The 19,798-nt window shown below is 51.0% G+C and overlaps 7 protein-coding genes across 7 annotated transcripts; 6 read left to right on the top strand and 1 right to left on the bottom strand.

Moving 5' to 3' along the window:
• The first annotated feature begins 2,245 nt into the window (after positions 1-2,245).
• Positions 2,246-3,198, top strand: M438DRAFT_122498 (uncharacterized protein). Its single transcript, XM_029898757.1, has one exon. It carries the CDS (start codon positions 2,392-2,394, stop codon positions 3,058-3,060), a length of 669 nt encoding a protein of 222 aa, XP_029756050.1. The 5' UTR covers positions 2,246-2,391; the 3' UTR covers positions 3,061-3,198.
• A 144-nt stretch (positions 3,199-3,342) lies between these two features.
• Positions 3,343-4,851, top strand: M438DRAFT_327382 (uncharacterized protein; the record flags this gene model as incomplete). Its single annotated transcript, XM_029903173.1, has 3 exons — positions 3,343-3,516; positions 3,720-4,198; positions 4,249-4,851. The coding sequence occupies 3 exons, from the start codon at positions 3,343-3,345 to the stop codon at positions 4,835-4,837; spliced, it is 1,242 nt and encodes a 413-aa protein (XP_029756051.1). The 3' UTR covers positions 4,838-4,851.
• Positions 4,852-5,150: 299 nt separating this feature from the next.
• On the top strand, positions 5,151-6,075 carry M438DRAFT_238170 (ribosomal protein L27; the record flags this gene model as incomplete). Its single annotated transcript, XM_029899491.1, has 2 exons — positions 5,151-5,343; positions 5,483-6,075. Coding segments are annotated over 2 exons (786 nt in total), but the record flags the coding sequence as incomplete, so codon positions are not given.
• A 420-nt stretch (positions 6,076-6,495) lies between these two features.
• Positions 6,496-7,495, bottom strand: M438DRAFT_386509 (RNase III domain protein; the record flags this gene model as incomplete). The annotated part of the gene is made up of 2 exons (XM_029908990.1): positions 6,704-7,495; positions 6,496-6,642 (listed from the first exon to the last, which is right to left on the bottom strand). The coding sequence occupies exons 1-2, from the start codon at positions 7,325-7,327 to the stop codon at positions 6,496-6,498; spliced, it is 771 nt and encodes a 256-aa protein (XP_029756053.1). The 5' UTR covers positions 7,328-7,495.
• Positions 7,496-7,585: 90 nt separating this feature from the next.
• M438DRAFT_400282 (uncharacterized protein) lies at positions 7,586-9,241 on the top strand (the record flags this gene model as incomplete). Its single annotated transcript, XM_029909461.1, has 1 exon — positions 7,586-9,241. The coding sequence occupies one exon, from the start codon at positions 7,586-7,588 to the stop codon at positions 9,239-9,241; it is 1,656 nt and encodes a 551-aa protein (XP_029756054.1).
• A 1,331-nt stretch (positions 9,242-10,572) lies between these two features.
• M438DRAFT_282999 (uncharacterized protein) lies at positions 10,573-11,988 on the top strand (the record flags this gene model as incomplete). The annotated part of the gene is made up of 4 exons (XM_029901343.1): positions 10,573-10,645; positions 10,798-10,882; positions 10,942-11,135; positions 11,240-11,988. The coding sequence occupies 4 exons, from the start codon at positions 10,573-10,575 to the stop codon at positions 11,986-11,988; spliced, it is 1,101 nt and encodes a 366-aa protein (XP_029756055.1).
• A 458-nt stretch (positions 11,989-12,446) lies between these two features.
• Positions 12,447-19,094, top strand: M438DRAFT_369118 (uncharacterized protein). Its single transcript, XM_029908087.1, has 2 exons — positions 12,447-12,559; positions 12,741-19,094. Exons 1-2 carry the CDS (start codon positions 12,493-12,495, stop codon positions 18,908-18,910), a joined length of 6,237 nt encoding a protein of 2,078 aa, XP_029756056.1. The 5' UTR covers positions 12,447-12,492; the 3' UTR covers positions 18,911-19,094.
• The last annotated feature ends 704 nt before the right edge of the window (positions 19,095-19,798 follow it).

Raw genomic sequence — 19,798 nt, forward strand, 5'->3', positions numbered from 1 at the left:
GTGCCATCCCCAAAGGGTAAGATGCCGCGACACTCTATTCACCGAAGCTTATTGCGAGTCCCGAGAATATCCGTTTGACGTGCATGAAACCCAGGGCTAATTTACCATAACCACGACTCCCTCACCGACTAGTTTCTGTACAACTCATCGCTAGATCTTACAAGCGTCTCAACGTCCTAGCACAATCGAAGGAGTCGATGGTGGCTTGATAGAGGTCCACTCTGGCGGTCAGAGAAGTCAGCCAGCCAGCAAGGCAAGCCTGACAAACAAACCATGCCGTACGGCAGCTACAAAACGCCCTGTTTCTATACGATGTACGGACGTACGGCGTACGCATGGCTGCCGTGATTCGGCTCTGATCCGAAAGGGTCGCTCAAACCTGGTGCTGGTGTGCTTGGGGAAAGACTACGCGGAGACGAGCACGGGCATGGAAAGAAAGAGGCAGCGGGATGAGGTCTTTGATGATGCAAAGCAATCTATTTCACATGTCTTTTGAGTGATGACACCTTGGTAAGATGATGCTGCAAAAAATCCTGGAAGGGTTGTGTCGGACATTGACGGCAGAAACGGCTTTGGATGTCGCTATTATTCTTCGAAAGGTTGACCTGCGTGCTGCAGCCCTATAAGAAGTATTTGGAAGTCTTGGGCATCGCGTCTGCTGATTGGCTGCTCCTTTTACAGAGCGTCGGTGAAGAATGAAAGCTTACTTCGACAGCAACGAGGTTTTGCACAACACTTGCCGTAACACAGCACTGTCCTCAGCAGATTGTAATCCATCGGACCACGCAGAATAAGCATATCTTGTGGAATCTGGGCCCATTCCAAAAAGAAGAACGTGCGCCATACCACAAAGCCGAAGAACACATGGAAAGGCGTTGGCGGGCGGCTTTGTCGAGATTGGGCAAGTTTAGACTGGGGTTGCCTCTGGAATGTGTTTAGGAATTTGGAATTTGAAGTCTTTCGAGATCCCACCTCTAGTTGACGGCCCGCTGCCGAACGTGCTGATTCCTTCTTTTGCTCCTTCGGCACCTCCGTGAACAACCGCATGTAAACGTCTTTACCAATTGTCAAGAACTCTCCAGGCAGGAATAGCAGAAATACGAGTCGCCGATGATGAGGGATCTGCATGATTGATCCTTCCAAGAAAACAATATCGTTCCAGCAAGCAGGGTATTTGTCAAGCTAATCCTGTGTCGCAGGCAGGTCAAGCACCAAACAAGAAGGGTTGCAGTCGCGGAAGAATCAATCTCCCAGCCCCAAGGACCTCCTACTAGGTATCACCATCATCGCGTGGGGGGTCAGACCCTGATCGCATGTGCTTCGACTTCTAGTCCAGATCGTGCGTACAAGTCTGAAACCAGCTAGATTGCTTCAAGTGCTCAGGGACGCTATTTCACCTCGCTTCTGTCAGGAACAGCTCGGTTGCAACATTGATGAATGATTTCATGCCAGAGATAACACAGCGCTTACAGTTCGATTTGCTTGTTGAAGCTGGGCTTCATGCACAATATTTGTCAGATGGGTCCCCTTCTTGGGCTGATCAGGCGTTGCCGAACGGCGGCCCCAAGAAGCTTACCTCAAACACCCGGGCACAACGGCCTTTTCCTTCTTCCCTCGACTCATACAACCTACCATCTAGCCGGGTCCTTGATCATGATCCGATGGTTGCATCGATTGAATATTTGCAATTCATCACGCTTCCTCCTGCTGCACGCGATGGAGTGGCAGGTTTAGGCATACGTTCGGGGCATGCACTCCACACCTCGTTCGTTCAACAATCAGACCGTTTGGCTCCCGAAACCTACATCAGTCAAGTTTTCGGAAGCAATACACAAATACATGAGGTCGCCCGTCCCTGAGACGTGTCAAAAGAAGGCAGAGTTCCTTTCATCTTTGCAATTGTCGGAAGTTTGTTCTATCATTTCAGTTCTTGATTTATCCGGCAGTTCAAAACTATATAATATATACCCGTCCTCACAAAAGGTGTATTCCGTATTGCTTCCCTGCATCTTCACCTTCAACATGTCTTCAGTCACCAAATCTGCAAACAGCCTTTCTCGACAGAACATGAGCTCTTCGCCCCCAACAACATACGCCATGCCTGCTCATCCTCAAGGCGGATACAACCCATCTGCTATCCAAGCCTGGACTCAATCTCTCCCGGCTCATGCTGTTAGCTCCGGCAGATCAAAGGACGCCAACGATGCCGCTGTACAGGCATACCTTCAAGCAAAGATGGCTCTCTTCTCTCGCAACTGATCGATTGGTTCGGGGTTGCTTTGAAGCAGCCTGACACTCACCAATTCCTCTCCAATCGACTTTGGAATACAAAACCTACACTGGACGGAATGAGTATGACACTGCTCGGAACTAGTTGAGTGCGCCTCAACCATGGATATGTCCGTCGACTCCAGGTCTAACGGGTACCGTCACCCGGATTGTAACGTCAAGGGGGATCTCCTCCAGCTCAGCGACTGGAAACGCCTGCATCAGTTCCTCCTCCGGACTGAACAATACCCCTACATGGCTCCTGCTCCCGCCTGTCTGGTAGATGGGCGTGACACACTCGACTGGTCTCAGCCACTTCTATATACCATCTACTGTGGAGAAGATCAAGACGCGTACATCTCTCAGCTCTTGAGAAGGAAGCATCGATGGCTTCGAACTCTGATCAGCGTCGTTGGAGTCTCGTGCGTTCACCCATCTCACAAGCCTGGTACACATATTCCAGCAAACACCAGTATGGCTGTGTACCTTCAATCTCATATACCAGCACATCACCATCATACTAGGGTGCTATCTGGTTTCGAATCACTTATCAAGGTCATTCCCTCCAGAGTATGGGTATGGGACATGGACGTTCTATTACGCAAACACCCTCATGCCGTTTCGATATCTTCTCCGCATCTGCCATCATGCAAAGCTTGTACCCCGGAAATCCACTGTCAAAGTTTTGTATCATCAAGCTTGATTTGTAGTACAGGCTTTAGCCTTGGGGGATACTCCACCATACTTACCCAAAGCATGACAAGTCACATGGCTTGGTGGCCTATAAGCTGATCAAGGAGGGGCGCACAGCGTTACACCAACGACAAGATCATCAACGCGAACAAGGGAAAAAGGTTGGATTGCTATTGGAAGATGGAATTGGTGTTTTTCGTGTCACTCGGTGGCGGATGAGGAAAGAGGTCTCGCGTTGCTCCTTCTGTATCAATCTATCTTCAAAACTTTTCGTTCACCTCCAACAATATCTTTTTGACTTCCTGTTGTCTTTTGATTCCTATACATCCGTCGACAAAGGCGCTTATGATTACCTTCGACTTCTAAACCGACAAGATGACCATGGTGGATGCAGCAACCTCACACCACGACAAGCCGAATCTTCGATGGGATGCTCTCACACCAACCATCATCACGACGGCACTGGCGACAGCTGTGGTGATGTTGCGACTTGTCGTGCGATGCAAATTTGTCAAGGCAATAGGATTCGATGATTTTGTCATCGTGGTGTCGCTTGTGAGTATTCTTGCCTCTGCTCGTGGAAAGTCGGTGTTGCATTGCACCTGCCCCGTCACACATCCTGACCAATCTCTTTCTTGAGAACCACTGTCTCAAAGCATCATATTACCTTTTGCTCACCGAACAATCACAACCATTCATCGTCCACTTCAACCTCTCACCGTTTTCATCATGGCAGAATCACACTTACACTCCTGCAGTTCCTTTCCTGGATCGTCCTTGGTCTTACCGTGGCCATGGTCGTCACAGGCTTTGGCAGCTACGCCTGGTCCAATCCTCTCGACATTCGGCACACGACAGCCAAACTCTTCCTCAGCTGGAATGTCCTCTACGTCGTCCTTATCCATGTCACCAAAGCATCCATCCTGACGCAATATCTGCGAATCTTTCCCACTCGTACAATGCGACGTCTTACATGGCTCCTCTTCGCGACTCTACTGCCATCGCTCTTCTGGGGTGTGTTTGCCTCCATTTTCATCTGTAATCCGGTCAAGAAGGTCTGGCGACCGATGACACCGGGCCATTGTCTAGGTACGAGGACGTATTGGTTGAGTGTGACGAGTGTCAATATCGTCCTCGACTTTGCAGTGCTTGCATTGCCGATACCAGTCATTTCGCGCCTGAAGTTGCCACGAAGACAGAAGATTGCACTGGTAGGCGTCTTCTTACTGGGCTTCTTGTAAGGCTTCTTCTTTGGCGCTTGTAGATGATGAGCTGACATGAAGACAGCACCTGCGCAGTCTCGATTGTCAGATTGGTCGTAGTACACAATGCGTATGCTCGACACAATTACACAGCATCATCAGCAGAGGCGGTGACATGGTCTATGGTCGAAGCCAATGTCGGCATAATATGCGCGTCATTACTCGCCCTCAAACCACTCATCACATTCTTCTTCCCACAGGCTACGAAAGAACGCCAACCTCCTCGATGGAGTCTTACGCTCGACACGATATCCACGATGGCACCCTCCGAGCCTGACGTCGAGAAAGGACCAGTTCGAGAACAGGCTTCAGCAAGACCAATGGTCAGTGACGAGAGGCTGGAAAAAATAGCAGAGGAGCTTGAAGACTCGGACGAGCTCACGCTTGTGGGCACAAGACAGAGCTACATGGGCTCGGACGCCAGAAGAGTAAGGACAAAGAGCTGGAGTGAGCAGACGATACTTGACATGGAAGGTGTGATATCCAGACCAGAGTCAGCGGCTACGAGCCCACTGACTGCACACATGCTGGGAGAAGAGGTTGAAGCGCGAGAGCAGAGAGCGGCGCTTGATCTGCGGAGAGGGTCGAAACCTGGGAAAGGCTATGACAAGTGAAGACTGTGATTAGCATATTTATACTACAATATTGACAGATGACCACAATCGCATCAGAGTCTATTACGGGTCTTGAGAACGCCTGGAAAGGTGTAAGAAGGGCCGCGTTGTTGCAAACATGATTGGAATACGAAGGCGTCGGCTTCTGTGTAAAGTCCAGCACGCCCGCTAAGTCCTCATCACGCATCGGAGATGGAAATGCGGAGGCGGTAGAAAGTCGAAAGTCGACGAGACCAAGCAATCGACAGCGAGTTTGATAAGAGAGCGCGCGCAACCACACAGCACACTCTCGCCTGCCATGTTGTTCCAAAGGATACGGGCGCTGCCCACTGGCTCGTCGTCCTCAATCACCACAATCGAGACTGCCCTGTCAGCATTGCGCCTTTCTTCGCCAGCCGTCACCAACACCAGCATCGCCGTACGATATGCCTCGCACAAAGCCCAGGGAGCTGCCAACTCTGCAAAGGACGGTGCAGGAAAGAGATTGGGGGCTAAGAAGAGTGGAGGTACGGACATGCATGACTTCTTTCTCTCTCGAATCATACACTTGCCTCGACATATTCAAGAAACAACCCTCGACACACAGACACACTAGCACACTGCGCACAAGATAAACAGCACAAGAGACTGACCACAACGCAACAGAACAATACGTGATCCCCGGCAACATCATCTTCCGCCAACGCGGCACGAAATGGTTCCCAGGCGACAACTGCGCCATGGGTCGCGACCACACAATCTACGCCACCCAACCGGGCTACGTGAAATACTACAAAGACCCCTTGAAGCACCCGAAACGCCAATACATCGGTGTCGTGTTCGAGCGCGCTCAAGTGCTTCCTCAACCACCTCATGCGGTCCGCCGTAGACGTCTAGGCATGCTAGCCCACCTCATGCCCGAGACCGAAGTCGCCGCCGTACAGGGCGATCTCATCACAGGCGCCGAAACAGGGTTGCCAGGAAACGCAGAAATGGGTGAAGGTAAACCATCGACTATCCGCCAACGCCCTGCAGAGCAGAGAGGAAAATTGGTCGTCAAGGATAGAAAAACAGGAGAGGTTGTCAGAGCGACACCGACATTGCGACCGGGATACCAGTACAGAGCGGCGAATTGGGAGATTGGAAGAGCTGCCGAGAGAGCTGGTGTGCAGGTTCAAGCGTTCAAGCCCGGAAACAGATTTTTGGCTTGGAGAAAGAGTGCTGTGAGGAAGGCTAAGAATGCCGAGAGGAGGGGATTGACGAGAAGACGTTAAAAAGGCTTGAGAAGAAGTATGTGGCCTTTTTGAGAAAAAAGAGGAAGAGAGGAAGGAGGGTGAATGTACAGATATCGTGTATCACAAATGGGCGTTCCACAAGAGAACGATTTTCAAATAGATGGGAAAAATGCATGAGTTTGGTCAATACAACAAGTCTTGCTCTCCAAGGTCGTGGATGGGTAGAGTATGGTTCTTTGTACTCTCGAGTAAGTGGAAGGTCTAGGATACGGAGGGCTTGCGGCATAGAATAGTGCGTGCTAGGGCGTCGAGATGTTGAGATGTGAGAGATGGGTAGAGCTAATGAAAATGAATATCCGGAGTATGCTCCTCCAAAGGTATGAAGTAAGAAAGTTATGTCTGTTATACAATTGTACAGTATGCGATCGAAGCTCTTTTTATCGTTTACTTGAGGCCGAGAGGGCTCAGTATCCTCTCCCTCACAATCTTGGTGGCGAATTCGCCTCCCTTTTCCATAGCGACGGCTCCGACAATCGAGTAGAGAGTATGCGCGAGCACGACATCGACACCGGATGATGAGAGGTTGTCGACCTGGACAGATCATGTTAGCAAGGCGACCTTCCCCTCTGATTGTATTCTTGTACAAACTCACGTTTCTCGGCACCCATCTCACAACACCGTCCAGACCGTATTGCCGCGCCAAAGAAGCCAATCTCACTTTGTCCAAAGTGTTGTTCCTTGCGAATTCGGAAACATTGTGCACACCCTTCATGGCCGGGTGCAAGTATTGCTTGGACGAGGGCTTGCGTCTGTTGAAAGCCTTTGTGTTGAGAGGGTCCTGTTGTTCCAGCAGAGCCAGATCGCATTGCATATCGCACAATCTCTTTCCCAGGAAAGCGAGCTTGTCGTTGAAACCTCTTCTCGCGTGATCAAAGGACTTGTGGGTTACTGCTAGCCACTTGAGCTCTTCGGGTAGAAGTGTGTCGCCGTTCTTGCCGAGGAAGGAGCTGTAGGCATTGTCCAGCACTACTGGGTCTTGGTTTACTTTGAATGGAGGAGCCTGACGTTGACGGGGACCGGGACGTGTGCGGACGGGCATGGCCATACGAGAAGGAGTTGCTGCCCATCGGGGCGTGTGTTCGCGGACGGGTTCTGAAGAGGTTGCAAAGGAGTTTGATTGTGTGAGGCGGCCGGCGCAACGAGAAAGTTGTGGACGGGTCATTGATGTTCTGAGGACGGCGCCGACGAGGGCGGGCGGAGATAAGGTGGCGCTCATGTTGGCGGTGTGTGCATGTGTGGGTGATATGTCCAATGGGCTTCTTCCTGCTCCTCCTCTTGGTCTTCCTTGTTGCTGATTGTGCTTCTTTCTCCCACCTTCACTTTGTCGCTGGCGGCGGCGTGAATCTTTCTTGACTGGCACCTCCGGTCACGGCAAAACTTCGGGCGTTGCTCTCGAGAGTCAAGCAGTGTTTACTTGACTTGGTCTGCTTCTCTCGACGGTATATCAATTGGTCATCCGAGCATTTCTAGCAAGATGGCTGAAGACGAGGCTTCGACCAGTCGGGCGGAACTCTGTGCGCGTTTGGACAAAGTTCTGAGCGCCGGGTCGGAATACAAAATCCACCATCTCTCGACTCCGCCAACAAAGTCAGACGCCTTGTTCGCTGCTCCGCCAGGCCAGAGGCCCCAGCGCACCCATTGCGAATCCCATTTCTTGACTCTTTCGATTGCATCGCCGACATCTCCATCTTCATCTTCATCCTCTATTCCGACATCCTCCCAGACTCGAGGCGGCCATGTCTTTGTCTACGCCATTGAGATACTTGTCTACACGACTGCTTCCTTAACCACGCTATTCGTCTCAAAAGCCGACTCGACAGGCTACCTCAACCTGAAATCCGCTCAACCGCGCCAGTCGCCCATCCGTCCCGTCACTTCGACCTTCATAACCTGGCTCGCCGAGACCAGACAGAGACCCGCCATCCCTCTCGTAGTCTCACTCTTCGCCAGAGCCCAAGACCAATACCTCTTTCCAGGCAGTGTCGACCATGGCGCAAAGCATGTCTTGGACGATAGACAACTCGTCAAGTGGTGGTGCAAGACTCTCGACCCTGTCCTGAGATACCCGACCACCGACGACAACTACACCACCCGCGCCCACGTCATCGTACCCGGCTTCGATCACCACGAGACGACCCAATTCTTCCCAACCTCACACCGCTCCGATCCAGTCGACAACCGAAGATGGCAACATGGCCATCCACTCCTCGAAATCGCTCCCAATCCGTCTGCACCGCCTCGATGCCTCGTACCGCACTTCCCCGACGACCCCAAAGCCCGTTACCTTGATGAACTCGATGCCGAAATACCCGATTCGCAACCTTCCCAGACTTTGTTCTCGCCCTCTAAGAAAGGCAGTGGCATGTGGAAGAGCATCAGGACTTTGGATCAATTCTGGGATACAATGGCCTTCAGACAAGAGTGTTGTGCTGGACGAATGGTTGGCTTCATCTGGCTAGTCTTCAAACCCACGCGCCCTTCCATACAGTCGCTCGAGGACTCTGTGACGAATCTTAATCCAGCGACATCGTTCAATGCAGATGAGTTGCTTGGAGCATACCTGATTCCTTCTAGTCAAGAGAGCGTCGGCCAAGCCACAGAAGCCACCAAGTCGAGTCCAAGAAAGAAGTCGTCGCGGAGGAAGAAGCTCTCGGGCCCAATCGTTCCTCGTCAGCCAAAGATAAAGTCGTCTTCATCAAACATGTCCTCTCGCTCCGACAAGACGATCAGTAAAGAGTGGCCAGAGACGGGCCGTGGTCAAATCGTGCTTGAACACTCCGCATACACCAGAGTCCACGACCTACTGTTACGGCTCGACTTTTCCGACGCAGATGCAGCTACTAGCAGCACTCGCAAATGGTTGACAGAGGTTACAGCCATCACTATCCCGACTGCGGACTGGGGCACCGGCATCACGGGCTCGCTTCCGATGATGAATCAACAACAATCTGTCGATGGCGTCGTGGCACCCGCATCTGGTCAAGTCAACGATTTGTCTGGCATGCTCATCCGCAAGAAGAGAAAGAATGCAGATGATCAAACTCAACCATCAGCCGCTGTGGATGCACCAGCCGTGAATGTATTGAGTGCTTCAATGATCAGAAAGAAACCAAAGGTCAGCAATCCTTGATGCAGGAGGTTATTCTAGCGAGATTGCGCCCTTTCTATGGAGTCGTCTCTGTGTGCCTCTCATTCAATTCTGCTTCTACTTTACCTCAGGATACCCAATTATACGCATAATGCAGCTCTCTAATGATAATGAAAGAGACGTTTGCGACTCTCGGACGTGGTTCGCGCGTGATGTCGAATGCACATCACTTGTAGCATAATCTCCAGTATAAAAAAGATCCACCCATGCCTTCCTTTCCCTTTTTCTAACTACGACAACGCCGGCTTTGTGTTCATTCTCTGGTCTGAGAACTCGGATACATCTTATGTGTATTCATCATCTCGAAATCTTCAGGAGGGCAGAAGACCGATGAGGTGAGTGTATGACTCCGTCACAGGGGTTCATTTCTTCGGCTGGAGTGGACACAAAGGGTATTTCCGCGACGTGGTTCGCGCGTACACGTAGAAGAGTGGTGATGAGGGAGAATGAAGGGGCAGAAGATACTCTAATATGCTCCTACTCATTCGGCCAGCTTCGAGATGAGGCAATATCCGCGACGTGGTTCGCGCGCGTAGTAGGAGGTGAATGAGGGACATGGGAGGGAAAGAAGAGTTGGGGACCTGATGGTGATGTTTGTTCTGCAGCAGTCTCCTGGAACTGAGGCCAGGGATGAAGGGTCAGATGAAAGACACAGTCAAGCTCCAAATGAGCAGCTCTGTTTTGCGCTCTTGTCCGACTGCTTCACAGACCACAAAAGCCTCATGCATCTCGCATCTTCATAGCCCATCCATTTCGGAGACTTGGTCCGGTTGAGATGCATGCGCAGCAAGCACCAAAAAGGCAGCTGCAGGTCGCAAGCCACCGTCGTCATTGGTCAGAAGAAAGTCGGAGTCGTGTCCAGCTCCGCCGCCCTTTTGATTCAATTTTCTGGGGATGGTGATGGTGGATGCTGATCGTATTGGCAGGTGCAGCCCGTACGCGTTTCTCACGATCTGCTTGGGATCAGATAGAACACATACGCTCAACTTTTCGAGCAGAATAGAACGAAGCCTGTCTGCTCTGTTACTCCGCTTCCTCATTGAACACAGAAACTTTCTTCTTCCAATCGCCCGCTCTTATTCTCGAACCATCCATACGTTGACATACAATACAAACCATCGTCGCCATACAACAAAATCAACTTGGCAACATTCATCCCGAGGCAAATTTAGCTTCACGAGGCTTCCTATCAGCAGAGCCGCATACAACTCCTCTTTTCCAATACAATGTCGGTCGACGAGAGCGCGGGTTGGTTGCCACCAGCTGCCAATGTCACAACACCCACATCTCTGATCTTCTCTGAAAATCCAGGCATGGTTTCGTTAGAGTCTATTCGCACTTCGAACTTGGAGGCCCGCAACTTGGAGAACTTGGTGGCTGTCTTTGGTACGTGAATTCGCCTCCGCGCCCTCTTCACCGTTCTCTCACACGTGGCTGTTACGTTGGAATCACGTACCTTCTCGTTCCCGTCTAAGGATGCTGCATTTCTGTTCGAAGCTTTGACGGATTTTATGCTGACCAGCGGTTGATTAATCTAGTCGGTGGTACACATGGTGTCGCTGAAAGCACAGTGAAAGAGCTGTTCCTACGGGCCACAACGCCGCGGGCATACATCATCGGCAGGTAAGTTTGACATACCAGCGCAATAACACTCGACATTTTGTATTGACAGACCTATTCAGGAGTCAGGATGTAGCAGATAAGCTCTGCAAGGAGCTCGAAGACCTGAATCCGGGTTCAAAGGCTGTCTTCATCAAGAAAGACATCAGCATATTGAAAAATGTGGATGAGGTATGCGAGGAGCTGCAAAGACGAGAAAAGAAAATCAACATTCTTTTCTTGTCTGCTGGTTACATGTCACTCGGTGGCCGATCTGGTAAGTTGTCGAACCCGATTTCTGTCAAGCCCACATGCAGACTACTAGTCTTGATACAGGTTTTGGACAGCTCACTGAGACATGGTTCTAACACTTTTGCGTAGAAACACCAGAAGGACTCGATCACAAAATGGCCGTCAACTACTACTCTCGAATACGCTTTGCCATGAACCTCATGCCTCAGCTGACAGAAGCTTCCAATCAAAAAGAGCTCTCACGTGTTCTCACAGTACTTGCAGCAGGATCCGAAGCAGACATTGACATGGATGATATGGACCTCAAAAAGAATTACACTCTACATGCATGCCTTTCGCACTGTGTCATGATGACCGATTTCATGATGGAGGAACTGGCCAAGAGATACCCGCATACCTCCTTCAGTCATTCCTACCCTGGTACTGTCAAGTCTGGAATCACAAATTCACTCACTGGGCCTATCAGACTCGGTGTGAAGGTGCTCTACTCCGTCATGACACCCTGGATCTTGAACTTCAGAGAGAGCGGCGAGAGGCATCTTTTCCAGATCACAAGCTCAATGTACAAAGCCAGAAATGGATCCGTCGGATCTATACCTTTGAATGGCGGTCTGGATATTGCTGTTGGTATTGATGGAGTCAAGGGAAGTGGGGCTTACCTACTTGACTGGGATGGCAGACCGGCGGGCGACATGGCGGTTATCAACAAATACCGAGACATGAACGCTGGACCCAAGATATGGGAGCACACAATGACGGCCATCAAGAAAGCTACGTCGAGGAAGAGACTGGCTGAAGATGACGCGCAGGAGGAACAGAAGCGGAGAGAACAGCATGCTGCTGGGGCACCAAACTTGGCTGGTTGGAGAGCTGGATGATGGGTCCAACATCTCTATTGATATGGCATTATGACAGGACGATAGCATTACTGATGGAGATGGTTTCACTACTAGGCTTCCTGGTAGACGCTTTCTGCCTGCGAATAATCATTGTTCATTTCCAGACTCAATCTCTTGACCGCGTACGTCTTTGCGGGAGGTGACGTGCTGGCTGTCATGTCTCATTATGTTGTTGCGGTTTCCCACTCTACTGTAGTACAATGTCCTTCCCATATCTCAAAAGTGACGAGGCCGTTAGTAGGACGAGAATGAACATGGAGATAAATACCTCTTTCACATGTCAGGGTCGCTCCCATAGTGACGTGTTGCTTTCAAGCGCACAGACCATGCGTGTTGCGCGTCAACTTCACTCATCAACGTTCCCAACAACCACGGTCGCGACTTTCAAAATTCGTACACCAAGCGCTCGCGCAGGTTCGAATCTCCCCTTGCGCACCCGCATCTGCGCCTTCTTTTTTCCCATCAAGAAAGTCATGATCAGTTATGGCTACTGGTTCGGATGTCTTGCTGGAGCAGTTACTGTTCCAGGTCGCTTTGGCAGATAATAATGGTATGTCCTTTCTTCCACTAGCTTTCAGTCGCTGGCTCGCAGGCTTTCTCGGTCGCTCGCTCGCTGCGGTCGGATCACTTTTTTCTCTGGAGATGAGATGAATTATTCGAGCCTATGCACGAGCGGAATTTATGTCGGCTTCAATGCTATGTGAACAACGCCAGCTAATTACACAACACAGGTTTCTCCATCACAGCATTGAGCGAAGCTTTTATCGAGTTTAACAACAACGCTGCTGAAGTCGACGAGGGAGTTGAAGATAACGCCGACGACGGGGATCTTCTCTTTTCGCTGAAACCTCCCGGTGCAAACTCGACTGCACATTCTCAAGCTTCGGATCCACAGCATCTCGAAAAGCTTTGGACCTGGCTCGTCAATCATCCTGATGTTACCGTCGTCAAGACTCCATCATCCTCTTTCTCCACGGACAATCAGAATGGAAAATCTACCGCACCTGATCCTTCCAACCCCCTTACCCCTGTTTTCGCTGCCCATGTCAACGAGAGACTATACACCACCGAGCATCGAGTCTGGCATGCCTTGACCGACCACGATGTCGACTGGAAGCGTATCCCGAAGCTCGAATTTCTCTGTCTCCAAGTCATCGCCGCCGCCGGACGTGGAGGTGTACTCCAACCAGATGTCACCAGACTCACAGGACAAGACAAGCGTTCCGTACCGAAGCGAACCGACGCCCTCGCCAGCAAAGGTTACATCACCAAGGAGATGTGTCTCGGTGGTGGCATCAAGACCAGTCTCCTTCGTCTCAAGAAGCTGACTCAAGAACCCACTTCAACCTTCTACGTGGTCAAAGGAGAGGCTGGCAAAGGCGAAGGTGGCACTCGTCGTATGGTCAACTACGAGCAATGGTTCAGCGAGGTCATGGTCACTCTCAAGAAGCATGAAGGTCTCATCGCATATGAAGACTTGCGCAAGGAGATGGGCATCCATGGACTACGCTGGGAGACACGAGCTCTGCATCGATGCATGAAGAGACTCGAAAGAGTAGGTTGTATTCAAAGACTTCGAGCTCGTTTGGAGGGTGAACGTCCCAAACAAGCGAAGCGACAAGCAGAAAGCACCAAAGCACTTGAGCATCGCTACGACATCAACCCCAAGGCACCTACCGCGAAAGACGACGACGAGAAGACTGAACATGATCCCGACAATGTCTTTTGGGTCAGATGTATCAAGCTGATGCGTGATCCTGTCGACAAGGACAAGGAAGCGTTTGTATCCACTATCAAAGTTGGCAAACAAGGCAAGGTTGTTGAGGATCAGGAATCCGACGCTGAAGCCGATGCCGACGATGATGACGACTATGTCGAGATTGATGCCGCAGCCTTGGATGGACTGGGTAAGATGACAGAAACAGCCAAGCGTGTGCCTCCTCAATGGCAGCCAGATATGCACCACACCCAGTTCTTCCAGCAGATCATCGCCAGCGCTGGAACTAAAGGATTGAGCACGATGGATCTGGCCGATCTCGGTTTGGGTCACTTCTGGAGACGTCCCCTTGACGAGATCATGGGCAGACTCACAGACGTCTGGACTGTATCCCAACCTCTCCATCTTCGTCACCTTGCCATCGTCAGAGATACATCTCAATTACACCGCATCTCCCACTACGTCTTCCGAAGCTACGAAAACTTCCAAAAACTGGTGAAGAATGGTGACGCCGCCTGGGAGGCTATTGAAATCAAGCCCGGAGAGATAGAAAGAAAGCCTGATCTCGACGCTTGGGGCTTCCCTAAAGTCAAGGCTTCGACCATTGTTGGCCATGATGGCACTCACAACGTTGCTGCCTGCAAGAATATTCTTGTCAGATCAAAGGCCAAGCCCAGCAAGAGACCGTTATGGGAAAAGAAGGCTATGGCGACTATGAGTCCGTTGGCCAGTATGAGCGCTCTGAAGACACCAAGAGTTCAAGCCACAACTTCTGACCTCCCTTCCTCAGCTGCACAGCCAGTCGCCTCTGTCGAGGAAGAAGAGGAATCTATCATCGCCACCGCTTATCCACCCAAGAAGAAAAAGGTGTACAAAGTCATGTTCAAGATGAACCCGAAGCGTGTTGAAGCTGAGCTTAACGAGTGGAAAGTCAGGTCACACAAGCTTGCCGTGTCAAGAGCTAGGGAAGAGCTTGGCTTAAATGTCAAGAAGGATCCTCCGAAGCCCAAGAAACGTCGCAAGTCGACCAAGGCTGAAGAAAATACTGCTGGACCTGTCAGTCAAGCCGTTGTCCCCGCTACCGAGACAGCACAGCAAGACGCGACTGCTCCGATGGCTCCAGAGAAACCGTCACCCACCAACCCGCCAGCCGATCAGCCCGATCAGCAACTCAACCAAGAAGGCACTGAAACCTCAAATCAGACCATCGAGAAGACACCAGCCAACCCAGAACTCAAGAAGCGTGTGGCTGAGATCGAGCGTGAGATCTTGAGCAAGGCTAAGCCTGGTGCCTACATCAACCCTCCAGGCTCTGGTCAAATGAAGAATGATGTAGTCCAGCCAAAGGGACGTCCTTCAAGATACCTCATTGCTGTATTCAAGTCTGAGAAGCTCAAGGCTCTTCCATGGTTCACTGAAGAAGAAATCTTCCATGAAGCATCCGCTACCCCGGAGCCAAGCTTCGCTATCTCCCAGCCTACTACTCCAGCCACTACATCTGCTACTCCAGCATCTGTACCTGCGATAATGCAGAATCAGATACAACCAGATGTGACTCCGAGATGGACTACCATGAATTCGGCAACACCAGTGCCCTCAGAACCACCCGCACTTGCCGAGCCTGAAGAGTCCAGAGAAGAGATTGTCATCAAGAGAGGTAGAAGAATTCAGATTCAGAGGCAGGGCAAGCGCAAGGCCTACGAACCATTACGACAGAAAGTCGTGAAAAAGCTTGCAGTCGAGCAGTCAGTTGATGAGGGCAAGTGGAGGCCACTCAATGAGCTTGAGGTGGCTTTTGATGCAAGCTCCGCTCAATCACCGCCAAGCACGCCTTCATCCAGGAGAGCAGTGCCAGTTCCGCACACACCATCTTCTACTGTCTCGAAGTTGTCCTTCGGCACTCCAGCATCTGTCGCTGGTTCATCTGACATTTCCATGGAAGACAGCTCTGCAGTGGACTTGCTCCTTCAGCGGGCTGACAGTGAAGCCTACGAGCCCGAGGGGTCCGAAGCTGCTACTGAAGAGCGTCAGGCATCAGTTGGCGCTCCCGATACAGATGTGCAAATGGACGACGCCGCTTCCGTCGATAACACAGAGCAGCCAGCTGTACCAAAAGAAGCTATTGTGGAAGAAGTCGAAGAGCCTACCGAGCCTGTTCCCCAGGAGCCTCAATCCAACCACGTCACAACAGCCCAGAGGATCCTGGAGCCATTCTTCAAGAGAGCTGCAAAGAGACCCGATGCGCCAATCTTTGTTGAAGAGGGTGACGAGCACACTGGCTCACCAAGCACTCCTGCTCCGTTCTCAATCAAGAACCCCCCTCCATCAGCAGCTACGCTTGCTCGTGCCATCAATCGTGCCAAAGCTCCTACAAAGGTGGGTGTTGGCAGATCTGGAGGTATCGTTAGCTACAACCGCAACAGAGTGATTCTCGAAATTGTACACCAGAATGGTGGCATTTTCGGTGGTGACAGAGAACTCTTCTACCCTTTCGTCACGATATGGGATAGAGAGTTCCACCGTAGACCTGATCGTCACACGCTGGACAGAGTCCTTGCTGGTCTGATCGAAGAGGGCAGATTGAAGAAGGAGCATTTCACCTTCTCGTCCTCTGAAGGAAAGATTGTCACCAAGGCGGTTGTCATGGAACCGGAAATTGACCCCAACTCCTCGGAAGTCCAAGAACTCAAGCAACAGATCATCAAATCTTACCCTATGACCTACATCCCAGAGTCGATTGAGATTTTGCCTGAGCTTCGCCTTCGCATAGAACACGACTTGCGAGGCGGCAAGGGCATACCCGATGTCCACAACCCCAACAGCTCTTTCATCTATGACCCCACTGCTACTGTCACGCGTATTCAAGGACCTCAGAAGGTACAACTTGGTATGACAGAAGCGAGAATGAAGAAGGGCGTGTCAGCCAGAAGACACAGACGTGAAGAGGAGGAAAGACGTCAACAGCGATACATGCAAGCTCAGATGGAAGAAGACATCGACAACGCTGTGGCTGCTCTGACGACTGAGATTCAACTCGACTCATACCAGCACGATCCGACAAGGGCGGTTATTGACCGTGGCCCACGTGGTCGTGGAAGACTTGCCAAGTTGCAACGATGGGGCGCGGAAGATCAACATATTCCAAGACGTGCTCTCGGTCTTTTAACCACCACTGGACGCGATGACCAACTCGAAGCCGAGCAAAACAGCCGTGATGCAGTGGCAGCCAGCGACTTTGGCTTGTTGAGGCCCGAGAGGATTCCGACAGTTCCATCAAGAGATGTGCCGAATGCTCCTCAAGTCCGCTTCGACTTGCCGAACGAGCCTTCACTCGTCCAATTGTTGCAACAGAGACAGGCAGGCACATTCAGTGTTATTGACACTTTGTCCCTGACCAGTCCTTATCAGCGATTCCACCGCCAATCGGGCACCTTCTCGACTGACCCTGTCGTCATCACCACATCGAGCGAGCGCTCACAGTATGGCTTTATCGGTCAGCAGATGCAGATTCCCAAGTCACTTGCAGACATTTTCAAGCAAGCAGGAGAGGAGGCAACCATGCTCGAACTACCTAACCAGAGCCCGCATGTGGGATACGAGCTGCCACGATTCGCAGCTGTCGGAGTCACTAGACTTCCCAGACTCCACACTGCCAGACCACGCCCACCACCAAGACCTCAACCACAGTACAAGTCATATGGCGCCAAGGCGGTATTGCCACGTTCGAGCAGGACTGGCATCTTCTCAATGTCAGAAAAGGAAGAGCAACGTCTCATATATGCTGTTGTGGTGGTCAAGACACTTACTGGAGGTTTGGAGCAGATTGTAAACTGGGGTCTTGTCCATCAAGTGTTTCACTACAAGTTTGACCCCAACTACTGCCGTCATCGTTGGGTGTTTCTCAGACCAAAGCTCGGTGGTACAGCAGACAAGTTGCAGGTCGAGTTCCAGAAGCTGTTCCTCGAGGCGTACGAGAGTGGTGAGGTACCTGGCATTGACTTTGTCGAACCAGAAAAGTACGACTGGCTGGGCATTGTTGAGTGGGCCGAAAGAAGACTCTCTCGCTCAAACCCTCTGAACGGAATGCCAGACCTGCCCAAGAGTCGTGAGGTCTTGGACAAACGCTTCGAGGTTAGAAACGCTACCGAAGTCTACAATGTCCCGAGAGAAGACTACTGGGTCGCAAACGTCACTCATCTGCGCAGAGAAGAGTTGGCCAACAGCTGGACCTTCTCCCGTCCACTCGCAGCAGCTCCAAAGCCTGTTGTTGAGGATGGAGAGCTCATGCTGGCTTTGTCTTGGGTGCGCGCCAATGTTGTCACGCCTGACGCAGTCTATGACAGTAACCGAGCCCACGAGAAGCTCATCCAGATTGAATTGGACCTTCCGCGTGCACTGGACCATCTGTTGGGAGCCAAGATTATCCGCATGGAGAACAAGGGCCGCCAAATTCCTGGACGCAATTACGACATTTCTGATCAAGTCTTGACAATGTTCAAACGTCAATGGGATGTTCGCTACTTGAAGAGAACTGCAGCATACAAGAAGATCATCGACGAAGCTTTCGCCAATGATGGAAAACTGGCCATTAGCTACCAAGCTTCTGATGCTGAGATGACCGCCATGACCAACCTCGTCGCTGCTGGTCGCGCCAAGGTCGTCCCTATTTTGCCCGAGGTCAACCACACAATGGGTGCTGCATACCCTCGCCTGACCAAATGGGGCTTCACCGAGGGCAACTACAAGACCGTCCACATGGACAAGTCACGCCTCCACTTCCTCCTCGAACTCTACCCAACCGACCTGTACATCCAAGGCATCCCAATTGCACCCCTACCCGCCCCTCCACTCTCCAAACAATTCCCGGGCGAACTCGGCCCTCGCCTCCCCCTATGGACCGACATTCACGGTAACCTCATCAAAGTCTACTGGGAAATGACCGTCATGGCTACGCTCTGGCTTTTGGCCTTCAGACCGGGTCTCAAGATCCAAGACATGAGTAAAGGTGCTTACAAAGGGAAGCTCTGGGATTGGGAGTTGGAGATTTTCTTGACTTGGGCTGAGAAGGCTGGATTGGCCAAACGAATGAGATATGGAGGAGGTGAAAAAGGTGGAGATGAGGACAAAGAGGCTGATGGCTGGGTTGTGCAAGAGTGGTGGTGGTTGGCTTTTACTACTGATTGATCAGCGGCGGTGGACGATAGAATTGCTTAGTGAGAGATGGGAATGGCACATGGGCTTTGCTTTTTGCTGTTGCTGGTGGAAAAGAAAGAATGTTCATAGAAAACAAACACGCATAGCATAGCCACTTCCTGTATTTTCTAGACGGTAGAGATGTATTAACTTGTACAAACTCATCACACTTCCCAAATACCGATGTTCTGACGTGCGCCTTTGGCAAACATGAAGCAACTTCGTGTAAGCATTGTAACAATCAATGGGAAGAAAGGGTGTTGGCGAGTCCGAATGAGGAAACAACGATGATTTTTTCTTATGAACTTGCAGGAACGAATCTAAAAGGAGCGATCGGACCGCCGAGAGACAAAGAACATGGATGCTGATATTGGCCGTCTCACTGGCAAGCGTCGTAAAATCTCGATTCTCGAATCACGCTTTGTGTACATTTTTCACCGCGTATCCAACAGGACAAGGGTCATTTTGAATTGGAAAAAGGCTTATTTGTCTCTGTCAGGATTCGAGCGCAGTGATTTGGTTCGAGTTTGGTCCAAAGCACGCACGCACGCATTTAGGAGTCTTTGAATGGATGATTCTCTGACAATGATCCTGTTACGAACCTTTTCAAGCATTCTCTGGGTAAACCTTTGGACAGACATGTAGAAATTCGAATTTCTGTTTTTGAGCCTTGCTTTTTACGATGACAGGCTGATTACTACCAACGAAGAGCATCAGCAGTGGTAAACTCCAGCTATGTACCTCTGCTGAGAATTTGTTCTTTGGGTGAATCGCCGCTTCGGCCTCTCAAGCCGAGTCGATGGCCCGGTTTGGGAGTCGGGGGATGATAGACGGCCGGGGAAAATTTTTCGGTGGGTTTTCCGCGGACGCGTTTGTTGT

The sequence above is a fragment of the Aureobasidium pullulans genome (genome assembly GCF_000721785.1).
Source record: "Aureobasidium pullulans EXF-150 unplaced genomic scaffold scaffold_29, whole genome shotgun sequence".
In the NCBI taxonomy this organism is placed as follows: domain Eukaryota; kingdom Fungi; phylum Ascomycota; class Dothideomycetes; order Dothideales; family Saccotheciaceae; genus Aureobasidium; species Aureobasidium pullulans.

Coding starts and splice junctions, on each gene's coding strand:
- M438DRAFT_122498 (XM_029898757.1), top strand. CDS start 2,392: ATGGATATGTCCGTCGACTCCAGGTCTAACGGGTACCGTCACCCGGAT.
- M438DRAFT_369118 (XM_029908087.1), top strand. CDS start 12,493: ATGGCTACTGGTTCGGATGTCTTGCTGGAGCAGTTACTGTTCCAGGTC. Junction 12,560..12,740: donor CGCTTTGGCAGATAATAATG/GTATGTCCTTTC, acceptor TACACAACACAG/GTTTCTCCATCACAGCATTG.